Source organism: Entelurus aequoreus, linkage group LG17 (genome assembly GCF_033978785.1).
Source record: "Entelurus aequoreus isolate RoL-2023_Sb linkage group LG17, RoL_Eaeq_v1.1, whole genome shotgun sequence".
NCBI lineage: Eukaryota > Metazoa > Chordata > Actinopteri > Syngnathiformes > Syngnathidae > Entelurus > Entelurus aequoreus.
In genome coordinates, this window is record NC_084747.1 from 28,646,881 (window position 1) to 28,664,594 (window position 17,714).

Genomic DNA, 17,714 nt, shown 5'->3' on the forward strand with positions numbered 1-17,714 from the left:
AGTCAGACATAGAAATATGATGAACATTTCCAAGCATTTACAAGCACTTCACCCAAAATCCAAGCATTTTTCAAACCTTGAACACAACATTAAAATCCAAGCATTTTCAAGGTTTTTAAGCCCCCGTACGAACCCTGCATGACTCATTCCAATTCAAGATGTAAAAAGCGCTACTCCAAAGTACCTTGGTGTGTCTCAGCGCCTTTGCTCTCACTGATGACCACTGCTGCTCCTGATTGCAGGAACTCGATGACCCCGAAGGGATCGTCATTCCTCCTCACCGTGACGTTGACCTCCGTGTGGCTGCCGAGGCGACTGGGCGGACTGCTATGGCTGCTAAGTACCACCGAGAAAGTCTCATCCAGCTGAGGAAACACAACAAAGCATTTGAGGAATAAAAAAACATTTACGACAACTTTTAAAAAACACAAATTATTTAGCTTTTTGTCAATTTGGTGTTATTTCAGTGTTTCCCATACATTCATTTACCTATGGCAGGCCAACACAAGAAACACATTAAAAAAAACAACAACAAAAAAACGTTTTTTTATTTTGTATAGTTTCACTAGAGCAGGGGTCAGCAACCCGCGGCTCTCGAGCCGCATAAGGCTCTTTAGCACTGCCCTAGTGTATTATGGTACAAGTAAAGGAGCCATGTAACTATATTATAGTACAAGTAGAAGAGCCATTTAAAGGCCTACTGAAACCCACTACTACCGACCACGCAGTCTGATAGTTTATATATCAATGATGAAATCTTAACATTGCAACACATGCCAATACAGCCGGGTTAACTTATAAAGTGCAATTTTAAATTTCCCACTAAACTTCCGGTTGAAAATGCCTTTGGATGATGACGTATGCGCGTGACGTAGCCAGTGAAACAGGAGTATCGGTACCCCATTGAAGCCAATACAAAATAGCTCTGTTTTCATTTCATAATTCCACAGTATTCTGGACATCTGCGTTGGTGAATCTTTTGCAATTTGTTTAATGAACAATGGAGACTGCAAAGAAGAAAGTTGTAGGTGGGATCGGTGTATTAGCGGCTGGCTGTAGCAACACAACAAGGAGGACTTACTTGGATAGCAGACGCGCTAGCCAACGCTAGCCGCCAACCGCATCTGTGATCGGGTGAAGTCCTTCGTCGCGGCGTCGATCGCTGGAACGCAGGTGAGCACGGGTGTTGATGAGCAGATGAGGGCTGGCTGGCGTAGGTGGAGCGCTAATGTTTTTATCATAGCTCTGTGAGGTCCGGTTGCTAAGTTGCTAAGTTAGCTTCAGCGTTGTTAGCAACAGCATTGTTAAGTTTTGCCAGGCTGAGAATTATTAACCGTGTAGTTACATGTCCATGGTTTAATAGTATTGTTGATCTTCTGTCTATCCTTCCAGTCAGGGATTTATTTATTTGGTTTCTATCTGCATTTGAGCCAGATGCTATCACGTTTGCTCAGTAGCTAAAGAGCTTCGCCGATGTATTGTCGTGGAGATAAAAGTCACTGTGAATGTCCATTTCGCGTTCTCGACTCTCATTTTCAAGAGGATATAGTATCCGAGGTGGTTTAAAATACAAATCCGTGATCCACAATAGAAAAAGGAGAGAGTGTGGAATCCAATGAGCCAGCTTGAACCTAAGTTACGGTCAGAGCGAAAAAAGATATGTATTGCACTGCATTCTAGTCCGTAACTCTAACGTTCCTCATCCACGAATCTTTCATCCTCACTCAAATTAATGGGGTAATCGTCGCTTTCTCGGTCCGAATCGCTCTAGCTGCGTTGAAAACAATAGGAAAATATGAGGAGGCGAACAACTGACTATGTCACGCTACTTCCGGTAGGGGCAAGGCTTTTTTTTATTAGAGACCAAAAGTTGCGAACTTTATCGTCGTTGTTCTATACTAAATCCTTTCAGCAAAAATATGGCAATATCGCGAAATGATCAAGTATGACAGAATGGATCTGCTATCCCCGTTTAAATTTAAAAAAATTCATTTCAGTAGGCCTTTAACTGTATTATGGTACAAGTATAATAATAATAATAATAATGCATTAGATTTTATATCGCGCTTTTCTATTATTAGATACTCAAAGCGCTCACAGAGAAGTGGGAACCCATCATTCATTCACACCTGGTGGTGGATACATGTAACTGTATTATGGTACAAGTAGAAGAGCCATGTAACTGTATTATGGTACAAGTATAAGACATGTAACTATTATGGCACAAGTAGAAGAGCCATGTAACTGTACGGTGTATTATGGTACAAGTAAAAGGAGCCATGTAACTGTATTAAGGTACAAGTAGAAGAGCCATGTAAATGTATTATGGTACAAGTAGAAGAGCCATGTAAATGTATTATGGTACAAGTAGAAGAGCCATGTAACTGTACGGTGTATTATGGTACAATTATAAGAGCCATGTAACTGTATTATGGTACAAGTATAAGAGCCATTGTAACTGTATTATGGTACAAGTATAAGACATGTAACTGTATTATGGTACAAGTAGAAGAGCCATGTAACTGTACGGTGTATTATGATACAAGTATAAGAGCCATATAACCGTACGGTGTATTATGGTACAATTATAAGAGCCATGTAACTGTATTATGGTACAAGTATAATACATGTAACTGTATTATGGTAAAAGTAGAAGAGCCATGTAACTGTATTATGGTACAAGTAGAAGAGCTATTGTAACTGTATTACGGTACAACAGGGGTGTCCAAAGTGCGGCCCGGGGGCCATTTGTGGCCCGCAGCTAATTGTTTAACCGCCCGCCACACATTCTGGAAATACTATTGTAAAAATACAAAAGAACATTAAAAAAAGTGGAATGAGGTGAAATCTAACGGGAAAAAGTTGCAATGTTGACACAAAGCTGCCATGCAGGCTGTTTTTTTTTCTTTTGTCTTTCTTCATTTTTCTTTTTTTGCCATTGCTCAAAAAAAAAAAAAAAAGACAAAAAATCCATGTTATAATGAATTATTTTCAGGGCTCCAATTACTTCAAATATTTCACTTTAAAATGTTTTATGTGGTAAATATTGCATATATTGTGTAGTAGCCATATAAAAACATCAACGTTTTCTTTGACAAAAGCGAATAAAACAAACAAAATAATAGTTCCAGCATAAAATCGACAGATATATATTAAGTTGATCTCGTAACTTAAGTGTTGAAAGTAAAAGAAAAACCTAATAAAAATGTATCACTTAATGAGTGGGGCACCTTTTGGATCCCAAATATATTTAGTGATTTTTCATTCATCTTTTCACTGTGATTACTCAAAAATATGAAATAATTAAAATCAATGGTGTACTGCATTATTGATCTTTTAGGGCTCTAATTACTAAATACTGCATATTTCAGTTTCACTATAAAAAAACTAAGTTGTTTTTGACAGAAAAGCCATAAAACATTTTTTTTTAATTTGTATTACTTTATATTAACTTGAAGTTGATATAGAGATTTACTGTAAGCGTTAAATAATTAAAAAATAATAATAATCTGACTTATTTTTAACATTTTAATGACTGAGACCCTTTATGGTCCCCGGGACCCCTAAAGGTAAAATTTTAAAAAAATGCATATATTTTGTTATGGTTTGAAAATGAAAAATATCAAAAGGCCCCCACATGCTTTAATTTTTCCGTGTGCGGCCCTCAGTGGAAAAAGTTTGGACACCCCTGCGGTACAAGTATAAGAGCCATGTAACTGCATTATGGTACAAATAGAAGAGCCATGTAACTGTACGGTGTATTACGGTACAAGTATAAGAGCCATATAACTGTTCGATGTATTATGGTACAATTAGAAGAGCCATGTAACTGTATTATGGTACAAGTATAAGACAAGCAGTGTTGGGTTAATTACTGAAAATCAGTAACTAGTTACAGTTACTAGTTACTTTATTTCAAAAGTATCTCAGTTACTAACTCAGTTATTTACACCAAAAAGTAATGCGTTACTGTGAAAAGTAACTATTTAGTTACTTCTTTTTTTCTTCTTTTTTTTATTTAAAGCTCCCATTAATGCCCTTTTAGCCTTCATTTCAGTACTGTTATTGCACTGGAGAATAATACAATCTGTTGATCAACTTGACCAGTGTTGGGTTACTTTGTAACGCGTTACTGTAACACCGTTAGTTTCGGCGGTAACGAGTAATCTAACGCTTTATTTTTTATATTCAGTAACTCAGTTACCGTTACTACATGATGCGTTACTGCGTTATTTTACGTTATTTTTTATGTAGTATTGGTTAGAAACAGAAGATCTGAGTGTGTTTTATTGGAGCGCTGCGGTGTCGTCCTTCTGATTCTTCCTGTGTCACAAGCCGGAGAAGAGAGACGCGCTCTCTGTGTGTGTCTGGGTGTGGGTGTGGGTGTGGGTGTGGGGAGGGAGGGAGGGAGGGGAGGGTGGCGTGTCTGATCATGGCGGAGCTGCATTCGAGTTTGTCAACATGGAGATATTCTCACTGCTTTTCTTTTGTCAAGCACAAAGAAAATAACCTTTTAGTTAAATGTAAGTTGTGTCTTGGATCAAAGATCCCATCTACTGCCCAAAACAGCAATTCAAATCTGCTGAAACACCTACAAAAGCAACATGCTTCGACAAAGCAACATGCTTCGACAAAGCTAGTAAAGAGAGACACAGACTCCGATGCCACTTCCCCTCCACCACCACCACTTAAGGATTAACTCTGCCTCTGCTCATCATTCATCACACACTCTGTCAATTCTCTTATATACTCTTTCATTCTAGACTTCTAGAGTGTTTGATTATCACATCACTCTAAATGTATAGACTATAAAGTTCACAAACATAAAGAGGGATGCTAGTGGGCCAGGCCAATCTTTCCTTTTCTCTAAACTAAAACTGGGGAAATGTGTAGAGTGTTCTGGGCTTCAGACATGATTTTGTTTCAGAATTCCTTGAGAAAAAAACACCTGGTTAGGCTTTGTGTATGTAGTGTGTGCCTTCCTTGCTTTACAACTATGTTGTTATTAAGGCTGAAACGACGCGTCGACGTAGTCGACGTCATCGGTTATGTAAATACGTCGATGCCGTTTTTGTGCGTCGACGCGTCGCATAATTACGTCACACTACCGTCATGGCGGAGCGCAAAGCAGACTGTGCGAGCGAGGGGAAAAACGCACGCCAAAAGTCGTCAAAAGTGGGAGTATTTCAATACACAGCCTAATAATGTTGTTGTATGCACACTGTGTCGAGCGGAAATGGCCTATCATAGCAGCACAACGGCTATGAACGAACATTTGAAAAGAAAACCATCAACTAGTCAATCGTCCGCGTTAGCATACGTTGTCATCATTACACAAAAACATGAATGTGTCATTTGTATCTGCTAGGGGTGTAACGGTATGTGTTTTGTATTGAACCGTTTCGGTACGGGGATTTCGGTTCGGTACGGGGGTGTACCGAACGAGTTTCTAAGCTAAAGCTAACTTTAGCTGCTAAAGTCTTAACAAGTTGCTTTGCTTCTCTGCCTCTGTCTCAGCACGCAGCATTGTCCCACCCACACAACCATCTGATTGGTACACACGCAGCATTGTCCCACCCACACAACCATCTGATTGGTACACACGCAGCATTGTCCCACCCACACAACTATCTGATTGGTACACACGAAGCATTATCAGCCAATCAGCAGTGCGTATTCATAGCGCATGTAGTCAGCGCTTCAGCATGGAGCAGATAGGTGTTTAGCAGGTGAGCATCAGGCAGCGGACTCTCCCCAAATGATAATAAACACCTCCCAGTCAACTACTAGTAACATCACTATGAGCCCGTTGACCTACTAGAAACTTAAACTGCAGCTCAGCTCGCTCGCAGTCCTGGTTTGAGGTGAAGGCTAATTACCTCTCAGTTCCAGCCACATCGACGCCTTCTGAGCGCCTATTTTCAGCTGCTGGGAATATTGTAAACAAGAAAAGAAGCAAAGCAAGTAGACATGCTAACCTTTCTTCATTACAACTGTTAGTCACTCACTGGAATGAGTAGAATTGGTTATTGTGTACTGTGTTGGACTGGATGTTTATTTTGCACGTTTTAAAAGCAATACTTAATGTTTACAGTGCTCCAGAATATTTAGATTGGCACTTTTTTGTATTGGATGTTTATCTTTATTTTTGCACATTTTAGCAAATAAGCAATACTTTCACTTTTGTTGAAATGTTTACACTGTTGTTACAGAATATTTCGTTTTGCACTTTTTTGTATTGGATGTTTATCTTTATTTTTGCACATTTTAAAGCAAAATAAGCAATACTTTTACTTTTGAAATGCTTATACTATTGCAGAATATTAAGATTTGCACTGGATGTTTACTTTTATATTTGCACATTAAAAAGCAAATAAGCTACTTTTAATTTTGTTAAATGTTAAAAGTTTTAAATGTTTACATTGTTACAGAATATTTTGTCATGTTGTTGTCAATGTTGACTGAGTGGCCATACTTTTTTTTTTGTAAATAAAAGCCATGCCTTTTGAAAAAAACTGGCCTACTTTTATTTTTTCATCTTCATTTTAAATAAAATAAAATAAAAAATAATCGGTAAAAGGAAAAATAATCTATAGATGAATCGAAAAAATAATCTATAGATTAACCGATTAATCGAAAAAAATAATCTATAGATTAATCGATAGAAAAATAATCGTTAGCTGCAGCCTTAGTTGTTATTATGCTGTTTGTTACTCATGTATGTTATGTTGCAGCTATTTAAAATACTTTTGTCAATTTGTTCTGGCCTGAAACAAATTGGCCCTTTAAAACATATCTTTGTCTTTGTGTGTTGTATGTAGACCACATTGCTTAGCAGAGTTCAGTGATGCAAATGCATGTCAAGTTCAGTGTTGGGTTAGTTACTGAAAACCAGTAACTAGTTACAATTACTAGTTACTTTATTTCAAAAGTAATTTGGTTACTAACTCAGTTACTTACACCAAAAAGTAATGCGTTACTGTGAAAAGTAACAATTTAGTTACTTTTTTATTTTTTTTATTTTTTTATTTTTAAAGCTCTTATTAATGCCCTTCTAGCCTTCATTTCAGTACTGTTATTGCACTGGAGAATAATACAATCTGTTGATCAACTTGACATGCATTTGCATCACTGAACTCTGCTAAGCAATGTGCTCTACATACAACACACAAAGACAAAGATATGTTTCAAAGGGCCAATTTATTTCAGGCCAGAACAAATTGACAAAACTATTTTAAATAGCTGCAACATAACATACATAAGTAACAAACAGCATAATAACAACATAGCTGTAAACAAAGGAAGTACATTAACTTTAACTTTACATACACAAAGCCTAACCAGACGTTTTTTTCTCTCAAGGAATTCTGAAATAAAATCATGTCTGAAGCCCAGAACACTCTACGCATTTCCCCAGTTTTACAAACTGTAGTTTAGAGATAAGGAAAGATTGGCCTGGCCCACTAGGATCCCTCTTTATGTTTGTGGACTTTATAGTCTATACATTTAGTGATGTGATAATCAAACACTCTAGAAGTCTAGAATGAAAGAGTATATAAGAGAATTGACAGTGTGTGTACCTTCAGTGCTGAATGATGAGCAGAGGCAGAGTTTGGAGTGTCTTCTTTAGCTTGCTTTTCATGTTTATGTGCTCACTGTCCACTGTGTCCAGGAGTTTGGAAAATGTTTTCGTGCCATTTGCTGTTTGATGCCGGTATCATGCTAATTAGCTGCCTGAAAGCGGGTGACTCCACTGTATAAATAGCCTGCATGTCTTCTAGCACATACGCTGCAATGGCTCTATCAATGTTGTCCTGGCTAGCAGTGCCTCGTTAAAATCCAGCCGCTGTTGCTTAGGAGGTGAAGTGTCCCTCTCTTTACTAGCTTCGTCGAAGCATGATGCTTTTGTAGCTGTTTCAGCAGATTTGAATTGCTGTTTTGGGCAGTAGATGGGATCTTTGATCCAAGGCACAACTTACATTTAACTAAAATGTTCTTTTTTTTGTGCTCGACAAAAGAAAAGTAGTGATAATATCTCCATGCTAAGAAACTCGACTGCAGTTCCGCCATGATCAGACACGCCCCTCCCCACCTCCCCTCCCTTCCTCCCCACACCCAGACACACACACAGCACGCCTCTTCCTTGTGACACAAGAGATTCAGAAGGACGACACCGCAGCGCTCCAATAAAACACACTCAGATCTTCTGTTTCTAACAGATACTACATAAAAAATAACGTAAAATAATGCAGTAACGCATTATGTAGTAACGGTAACTGAGTTACTGAATATAAAAAATAACGCGTTAGATTACTAGTTACCAACGAAACTAACGGCGTTACAGTAACGCGTTAGTCCCAACACTGTTGGCCACCCATCCAAATGATCCAAATCAGGTGTCCTAATCCCTTGGCCCGGCCACAGGTGTATAAAATCAAGCACTTAGGCATGGAGACTGTTTCTACAAACATTTGTGAAAGAATGGGCCACTCTCAGGAGCTCAGTGATTTCCAGCGTGGAACTGTCATGGGATGCCACCTGTGCAACAAATCCAGTCGTGAAATTTCCTCGCTCCTAGATATTCCAAAGTCAACTGTCGGCTTTATTATAAGAAAATGGAAGAGTTTGGGAACAACAGCAACTCAGCCACAAAGTGGTAGGCCATGTAAACTGACAGAGAGGGGTCAGCGGAGGAATTATGGTGTGGGGTTGTTTTTCAGGAGTTGGGCATTGGCCTCACCAGTGCGCTTTTGGAAGAATGGTCGAAAATTCCTATAAACACACTCCGCAACATTGTGAACAGCCTTCTTAACCCTATATGGCACTTCAAGTTCATATGTGAGTCAAGACAGGTGGCCAAATACTTTTGGCAATATAGTGTAGGTTGGCATGGTCTCTCCATGCATTACACGAAGACCCACTAGTGTGAGTGCCAAATGTTGCATCCCTGAGCGCGACAACAAGGACTCTCACGGGAGTCTTACCTCGGGCACACCGTCGGGCTTTGCCACCAGGGCCACCACCACCTCTCTCTCGCCTGGTTTGAACTCCAAGACGCCCGTCGAGCCGTAAAATTCCGTGTTGCCTGCAGGCATGACAGTGTAGCGCACCAGTTGTTTCAGCAGCTGTCCCTGAGCTCTGACCACGTGGAGCTCCACTGCTTCGCCCTCCTGGACGGTGGGTGACATGTTTACAGTCAGAGGCACTCACAAAAGACAGCATGATAGGTGAGGTATCACATGAAATATTTCAATGGTATGCTCTTTGGCTTACATTGACCAGCCATGGACCTCTGGAGGACGGCGAGAACTCAAAGACTCCCCCTGGGTCATCGTTTTCCATGATGACAATCTCCCTGCTTGTGTAGCCAGCTTTCAGGATCTGATTTTCAACATTACTCCTGCGACATATTGATTGTTGCATGTTAGTGACGCGACAAACATGCCACCAAAACAAAAATAATGTGATTTGGAGTATTGTCAAGTGAAGTGAATTATATTTATATAGCGCTTTTCTCTAGTGACTCAAAGCGCTTTACATAGAGAAACGCATTATCTAAGTTATATTTAATTATTTATATATATATATATATATATACCCATCCATCCATCCATCCATCCATCCATCTTCTTCCGCTTATCCGAGGTCGGGTCGCGGGGGCAGCAGCCTAAGCAGGGAGGGTATATATATATATATATATATATATATATATATATACCCACATACATACATACATACATATATATATATATATATATATATATATATATATATATATATATATATATATATATATATATATATATATACATACCCACACATATATATATACATACATATATATATATATATATATATATATATATATATATATATATATATATATATATATATATATATATATATATATATATATATATATATAGTATATATATACCCACATATTATATATACATATATATATACAAACATACACATATTATAATTATAATATTATTATGCACAATATTATTATTATTACTGCACATTTTTGGTGTGTTGTGTCTATATACAGTATGTGTGTGTTTGGGTGTAAATATATCACAATAATAATGACAATATGTAATAATATACTGTGTGCATATATATATATATATATATATATATATATATATATATATATATATATATATATATATATATATATATATATATATGATTGTGTGTTTGTACTGTAGTATATCTGAACCACTGTCATAACATACAAAAAAATACATATATATATATATATATATATATATATATATATATATATATATATATATATATATATATATATATATATATATATATATGATTGTGTGTTTGTACTGTAGTATATCTGAACCACTGTCATAACATACAAAAAAATACATATATATATATATATATATATATATATATATATATATATATATATATATATATATATATATATATATATATATATATATATGTATACATATATACACATACATACACATATATATATGTATATATATTATATATATATATATATATATATATATATATATATATATATATATATATATATATATATATATATATATATATATATATATATATATATATATATATATATATATATATATATATATATATATATATATATATATATATATATATATATATATATCCTTTTGGGGGAATATCAAAGCAAGCCAGGGAAAACAATTCAAATTTGGAATGTTTGTGTTTGAACGAGTGAAAACAGATGTAAACTTTTCACTCTAATTGTCTATTTCTGTCCTCAAATTCATCATACTTCGCCATGCAGACCAGACAGCTTCTCCCAGATGTTGTCCGGTTTGCAATTTAGTCCAAAATCACAAAATGTATTCTCTTAATTTGGCTATCGTAGCAGGTGGTGAGTCACGAGAACCTGTGAACGCCGGTTACCTGTAGAAAACTGGGTTTTGAACAACTCATGAATGACTCACACATAGTCATTAGTGGTTGTGTCATTATGTCCTCGATGCCGTAAGAGATTGGGATGTACTATGTAAAATATATTGGAACGTTAACGCCTTCTAGGCATCGGTGTAAATGTTGCAGACAGCTCCTTTAATCGATTATATAAATAATCGATAGCTAGAGATAGAGAGACGAAGAGAAAAAGAGCCGGAGCCAAGACAGGTTAATTAGAGGCAAAACAAAACAGAATGAAGCACTCCAAATAGCCAATCACAGCCAAGCCAACACCATGCATACAAACTGGAGCATCATAAAAAAGGGCAAACAATCAAGCCTGGTTAAATTGGAATGAATCAACTGAAGAGGATTCTCTGTTGACTACTTTCTTTTGGATTCCCCGGTTTTCACACCGCCAGAGAATTCCCCCCACTCCAATACCACTCATCCCCCACAGCAGCCAAAGACCCCAGGAATCCTGAAGTAGCCCCTTCTCGGGAAAACAACACCCTGATTCACGCCGGACAAAAGGCCCGGGTTCACTCCACTCTCTACTTACCCAAAGTATACTATAAAGCGTGCAGTCTCCACCCTGCAGAGATGGAGTGGGAAGTGCCGTTCTCATCAGAACATCCACTAACAAAGCACGGCTGTTTTTTAACCGTCAGAAAATATTAAGAATATTTTCTAGGGGTGCACAAACAAATCGATTCATATCCAAATTGCGATTCTTAACCATTCGGATCATCTATATCAGGGGTGTCAAACTTGAGGGTCAAATCGCAATTATTATTATTCACACTTTTAACATCAAATAATATATACATACAGTATGCTTATGCATCCGATTATTAAATGTTTTACGTACATTGTAATACAAAAATTTTTTAGATTTTGCATTAAAAAAGTGGCAACTCAAACACCAGAATTTTACTGTAAAATATACAGTGTTGTTTTTACAACATATCGTAAATCGGAAACAGTACTACTATTTTTTTACAGTAAAAAAAATGGCAATTTAGTCACTAGAATTTTAATGTAAATATCAGGGAGATTGGTACAACATATTAATGTATATGGAAAAACGGTACCACTTGTTTTTTTTGTTTTTTTCTCAGCTGCCAGTGTTTTTTTCCGTTAAAAAAATGTGGTGTGTCATTTCCATTTACATTGATTGATTGATTGAGACTTTTATTAGTAGGTTGTACAGTGAAGTACATATTCCGTACAAATGACCACTAAATGGTAACACCCGAATAAGTTTTTCAACTTGTTTAAGTCGGGGTCCACATTAATACACAGTATTATATATATATATATATATATATATATATATATATATATATATATATATATATATATATATATATATATATATATATATATATATATATATATATATATATATATATATATATATATACACACACTACCGTTCAAAAGTTTGGGGTCACCCAAACAATTTTGTGGAATAGCCTTCATTTCTAAGAACAAGAAAAGACTGTCGAGTTTCAGATGAAAGTTCTCTTTTTCTGGCCATTTTGAGCGTTTAATTGACCCCATAAATGTGATGCTCCAGAAACTCAATCTGCTCAAAGGAAGGTCAGTTTTGTAGCTTCTGTAACGAGCTAAACTGTTTTCAGATGTGTGAACATGATTGCACAAGGGTTTTCTAATCATCAATTAGCCTTCTGAGCCAATGAGCAAACACATTGTACCATTAGAACACTGGAGTGATAGTTGCTGGAAATGGGCCTCTATACACCTATGTAGATATTGCACCAAAAACCAGACATTTGCAGCTAGAATAGTCATTTACCACATTAGCAATGTATAGAGTGTATTTCTTTAAAGATAAGACTAGTTTAAAGTTATCTTCATTGAAAAGTACAGTGCTTTTCCTTCAAAAATAAGGACATTTCAATGTGACCCCAAACTATTGAACGGTAGTATATATATATATATATATATATATATATATATATATATATATATATATATATATATATATATATATATATATATATATATGTATATATATATGTAAAAACAACAACCGTACATTTTACTGTACAAAACTGGTAGCTCAGTTGACATAATTTATCATAAAAAACAGTGGTAGAGTTTTTTTTCAATTCACAGTAATACGCTGTAAACATTTACAGTGTTTTTTTTACAGCGTATTACTGTAAATACATCCATTGTACGCTGTAAACATTGACAGTGTTTTTTACAGCGTACAATTTGATGGATAACTTGCTTTATGATCATAAGTCAAACAGATATTAAAGTATGTATTTTTGTTTTGACGAATAAAAATTGTTTAGGAAGTATGATAATCGTGGATACTATTAAAGTTGAAAAGGTTTGGGATTGCATGCAGTACATATTTTTTTCTGTCTAAATGGAAGAAAAAAATGCATTTACTGTAAATTCCAGACGATAAGCTGCTACTTTTTTCCTACGCTTTGAACCCTGCGGCTTATAAAACGGTGCGGCTAATTTAGGGATTTTTCATTGCTGACGGACAAAATAGTACAAAGATAAAAATAAGCAAACACACTGAAAAGGTGTGTAATTGTTTGTGCTGTGGTTCTATCTTTTCGACAAGTTTGTTCAATGCAGGTGCTGCTGTGTGCTTCTATTTAGTGCTTTCAACCGGAAGTAGAAGCGCCGTTCCGTCTTCTAGCCGTCCATAGCATTTTTAGTCCCACGGATTCTTCATTCATCATTTCAAGCAACATTTGTAAGTTTAATTAATAACTTAAAACAATTATTACTTACTAAACCGTCCCATGTGTGATGTCTGTAGGAGTGTTTTCATGCATATTTGTATTTGCTATAATAATGTAATCAAACGAGCGTCGTTACCATTAGCTAATATGCTAATGCGTCCGTGTTAGCATTATTAATTTACAATGGCATTCTTTTTGTATTGTTCGAGTTTCACCAATTCCTCAGTAAATTCACCAAAACGTCACAGTGGAGTTATTGAGTCTGTTTAGATGATTGGAGCGCTAGCTGGTGGGTCCATGACCATGACTTGTGTTTTGTTTGATCAGCCGTTTTACTGCCGTGTTACTGACACCGTTTGGAAACAGTTAAGGTATGTAAATAAACATTTACAGAGTCTGTCTGTGTAAATAACTCATTTAGCCATCTTTTTTTCCCAAGATGGCGCCGCTGTAGTGGCTGCTGTTGGCAGGAGCTCTGTGCTCTTGTGTCATCCTTTTGTGTTCCTGATGTTTCCCTCTTGTTTTCATGTGTTGTTTGTTTTTACCTTTTGGTTCGGGACCCTAAAGGACTGTGTGACAAGGGGTGGCACTTTCATGACTTCTGCAGTGTCTTTTTGTGAACTTCTGGATCTGCCTCCCGGGAGCCTTTTGTGCCATGGAGACCAGCTGCTGGGTCTCTGCCACACCAGAGTCCGTTTGGAGAGACTGGAGGAGATGCGGATGAAGAGACAGGGCTGCGGAGCTGGCGCTGAGCGGACAAGCTTCACAGTGTCTTGGCTGAATGAGCAGGTATCGGACATCTCGGTCTCCTCGGACGTATCCTTGCTCATCCATGCGGACTGGACACTGGCCGAGAGTTGGTGGGCGGCCGAGGGTGGAGTCGGCTCTCTTGGTTGCTTTGTTGGGTCTGCTCCTGTCTCTGGCCATGCTCCCCCCTCCCCAGCAGACGATGGTGTGGAACACCCGCAGAGGCCACCACAGTGTATATGTATTTTTATTTAATTTTTTGTATTTGTTATACTTTTGTGGCTGCGTGTAAAAGTGGCTGGTTGCATTAGCTCTGCTGTTTAATGTTCTTTGATGTTTCCCTCTTACACACGTTTATGTGTGCTATGGCTATGAGGTTGTTGTTTTTTCTATGGCTTCATAGAAGGGCCCTCTCCAGAGGCCCAGGCTTACACTGAATATTTCCCCCCCCACACACCCCCCCAGCGTTTTGTAAGGGGGGGCCAGAAGTTGGCAGACCCGTCAGCGATCCTGTTCTGTCTCCCTCTAATGTTTGTTTACATCCATAAACGTGGATGCATATGCAAAAGTGCAATATATTTATCTGTGCAGTAATCTATTTATTTATATCTGCCCCTTATTGCTCTTCTATCCTGCACTACCGTGAGCTAATGCAACAAAATGTTGTTCTTATCTGCACTGTAAAGTTCAAATTTGAATGACAATAAAAAGGAAGTCTAAGTCTAAGTCTTGTCTGCTCTTGAATGGGATTGTGCTGAAAATCTTAATTTCCCCTCTGGGATTATTAAAGTATTTCTGATTCTGATTAACTCATCTGTGGCTCATAGTCTTGTGAGGCTAACATATGGAAAAATATTTTTTTCCCTACAATTTAGTGGGTGCAACTTATATACCGGTGCGCTCTATAGTCTGGAAAATACGGTAGTATGAAAAGATAAAGTACTTTATTGATGTACTGTATATTACTTCCAGGTATCCGCAGGCCATATAAAATGACGTGGCGAGCCTGAAGTTTGACACGTGTCATCTAAATCAATTCACAATTTTAAAAAAAGAATCGATCAGTTTTTAAAAAGAAGTCTTTAGGCCATCTCCATGCAACCAGAAAGAGCTCTTATAACCTGTAACCTGTTTTGAAAAAGTTTCATCATAATTATTATAACAAATAATACACTGCGAGAATCGGTTTGAATCGAGAATCGAATCTGAATCGAATCGTCACCCCAGGAATCGGATGGAATTGCTAGGCGCCCCAAAGACTCACACCCCTAATCGTTTCCTACCTATCCAGGGTCAGCAGCAAGGTCTCGTTTACTTCCGGCGTATCGTCGGCCATGACGGTGAGGTTAATGGCGGCGTCGCTCTGCCCGGACAGGAAGACAACAGAGCCGCTGAAGGGTGTCAGATCATCCGCAGTCAAGTCCGCACGGTTGGCTCCGATTGGCTTGAGACTCCACAACACGACAGCCTGACCGTCGGTGCCGTCACGCCGCAACGGGAGGCTCACCTGCAACGCACGTAAGGACGACAATATTCAAAGCATCCATCATGATTCTCTGTTCTGAGGGGTGACTCTTACAATGCTAACGTTGCTGTCCTCTGGTTCACGAATCACCACGGTGCCGTTACTCGTGAAACCGATTTCCCCGTTGGCAATGTCTGGGGTGACTGTCAGGGTGAGGTTGAGGGGTCCCTCAAACCTCGGGCTTTTGGGGGGAATCAGGGGCGTGATATCGACAAGGTCCAGTGAATTCAACTTTGGGAGAGAGCAGAAAGAAGGGGCATTAAGAGAAGAGTCAAACTAGCAACAAATAAGACATTTTTAAATATTAAATCCGTTTTAAAGTCTTTACGAACCACTCTATTGGCGAACGTTTCGGTTTACGAGCTTTTAGATGGCGCCGAAGAACTTGTTGGTCACAAAAACATTCATGAAGTTTGGTTCTTTTATGAATTTATTATGGGTCTACTGAAAATGTGACCAAATCTGCTGGGTCAAAAGTATACATACAGCAATGTTAATATTAGCTTACATGTCCCTTGGCAAGTTTCACTGCAATAAGGCGCTTTTGGTAGCCATCCACAAGCTTCTGGTTGGATATTTGACCACTCCTCTTGACAAAATTGGTGCAGTCCAACTAAATGTGTTGGTTTTCTGACATGGACTTGTTTCTTCAGCATTGTCCACACGTTTAAGTCAGGACTTTGGGAAGGCCATTCTAAAACCTTAATTCTAGCCTGATTTAGCCATTCCTTTACCACTTTTGACGGGTGTTTGGGGTCATTGTCCTGTTGGAACACCCAACTGCACCCAAGACCCAACCTCTGATGATTTTAAAGAATTTGGAGGTAATCCTCCTTTTTCATTGTCACATTTACTCTCTGTAAAGCACCAGTTCCATTGGCAGCAAAACAGGCCCATAGCATAATACTACCACCACCATGCTTGACGGTAGGTATGGTGTTCATGGGATTAAAGGCCTCACCTTTCCTCTTTCAAACATATTGCTGGGTATTGTGGCCAAACAGCTAAATTTTTGTTTCATCTGACATCACATGGACAAAAGGAAAGTTCTATGGTCAGATGAAACAACAGCCCGGAGGTTGGGTCTTGGGCGCAGTTGGGTGTTCCAACAGGACAATGACCCCAAACACACGTCAAAAGTGGTAAAGTAATGGCTAAATCATGTATGTTCATGGGAAGTAAATGCAAATATGCACTTTAATCCATTCTGATAAACTACAATATAAGCAATATTGCTGAAAATGTTGTACGAAACAAAAAAATCATAGTTCTTTTTAAAAAAGGAATACGCCTATAAAACTAACGGGTAAGCAATGTTTAAAAATGTTTTTAGATATCAATGTTGCTGCATAAGTTATGTAAAAAATGTACAAGCCACAGATTAATTTGCCCTTTTCTATGTATTACGAATTTCACAGACTGAGCACTATTATTTAAATCAAGGGTGTCCAAAGCTTTTTTTTTTTGGCAAAAATACTATCAAAAATAACATAAGTGGAAAAAAAAGAGCAAACAGTTGAAACGTAACAAGCAAATGTTGACATATTGACACTAATAACACTAAACTGCCATGCAAGCTGTTTTTTGTCTTTAAAACTATTATTGCTAAAAAATAAATAAAAAATAATCAAAATTAATGTTGTTAAGAATTATTGACTTATTCAAAGCTCTGATTACATCACATCAAATATGCCACTTTGAAATATTTTGGGGGAAAATACTGCATATTATGTGTGTTTGCCATATAAGGGCATAAC

General features: G+C 37.5%; 1 protein-coding gene across 1 annotated transcript in view; it reads right to left on the bottom strand.

The window, feature by feature from the left end:
* The window catches only part of adgrv1 (adhesion G protein-coupled receptor V1), a 472,167-nt gene that overhangs the window by 363,805 nt on the left and 90,648 nt on the right, over positions 1–17,714 (bottom strand). The window contains exons 11-15 of the mRNA XM_062025438.1: positions 16,012–16,188; positions 15,716–15,939; positions 9,274–9,400; positions 8,985–9,170; positions 185–365 (exon numbers count right to left, since the gene is read on the bottom strand). Coding sequence (XP_061881422.1) covers positions 185–365; positions 8,985–9,170; positions 9,274–9,400; positions 15,716–15,939; positions 16,012–16,188 — 895 coding nt within the window. The remainder of the gene's footprint in view (positions 1–184; positions 366–8,984; positions 9,171–9,273; positions 9,401–15,715; positions 15,940–16,011; positions 16,189–17,714) is intronic.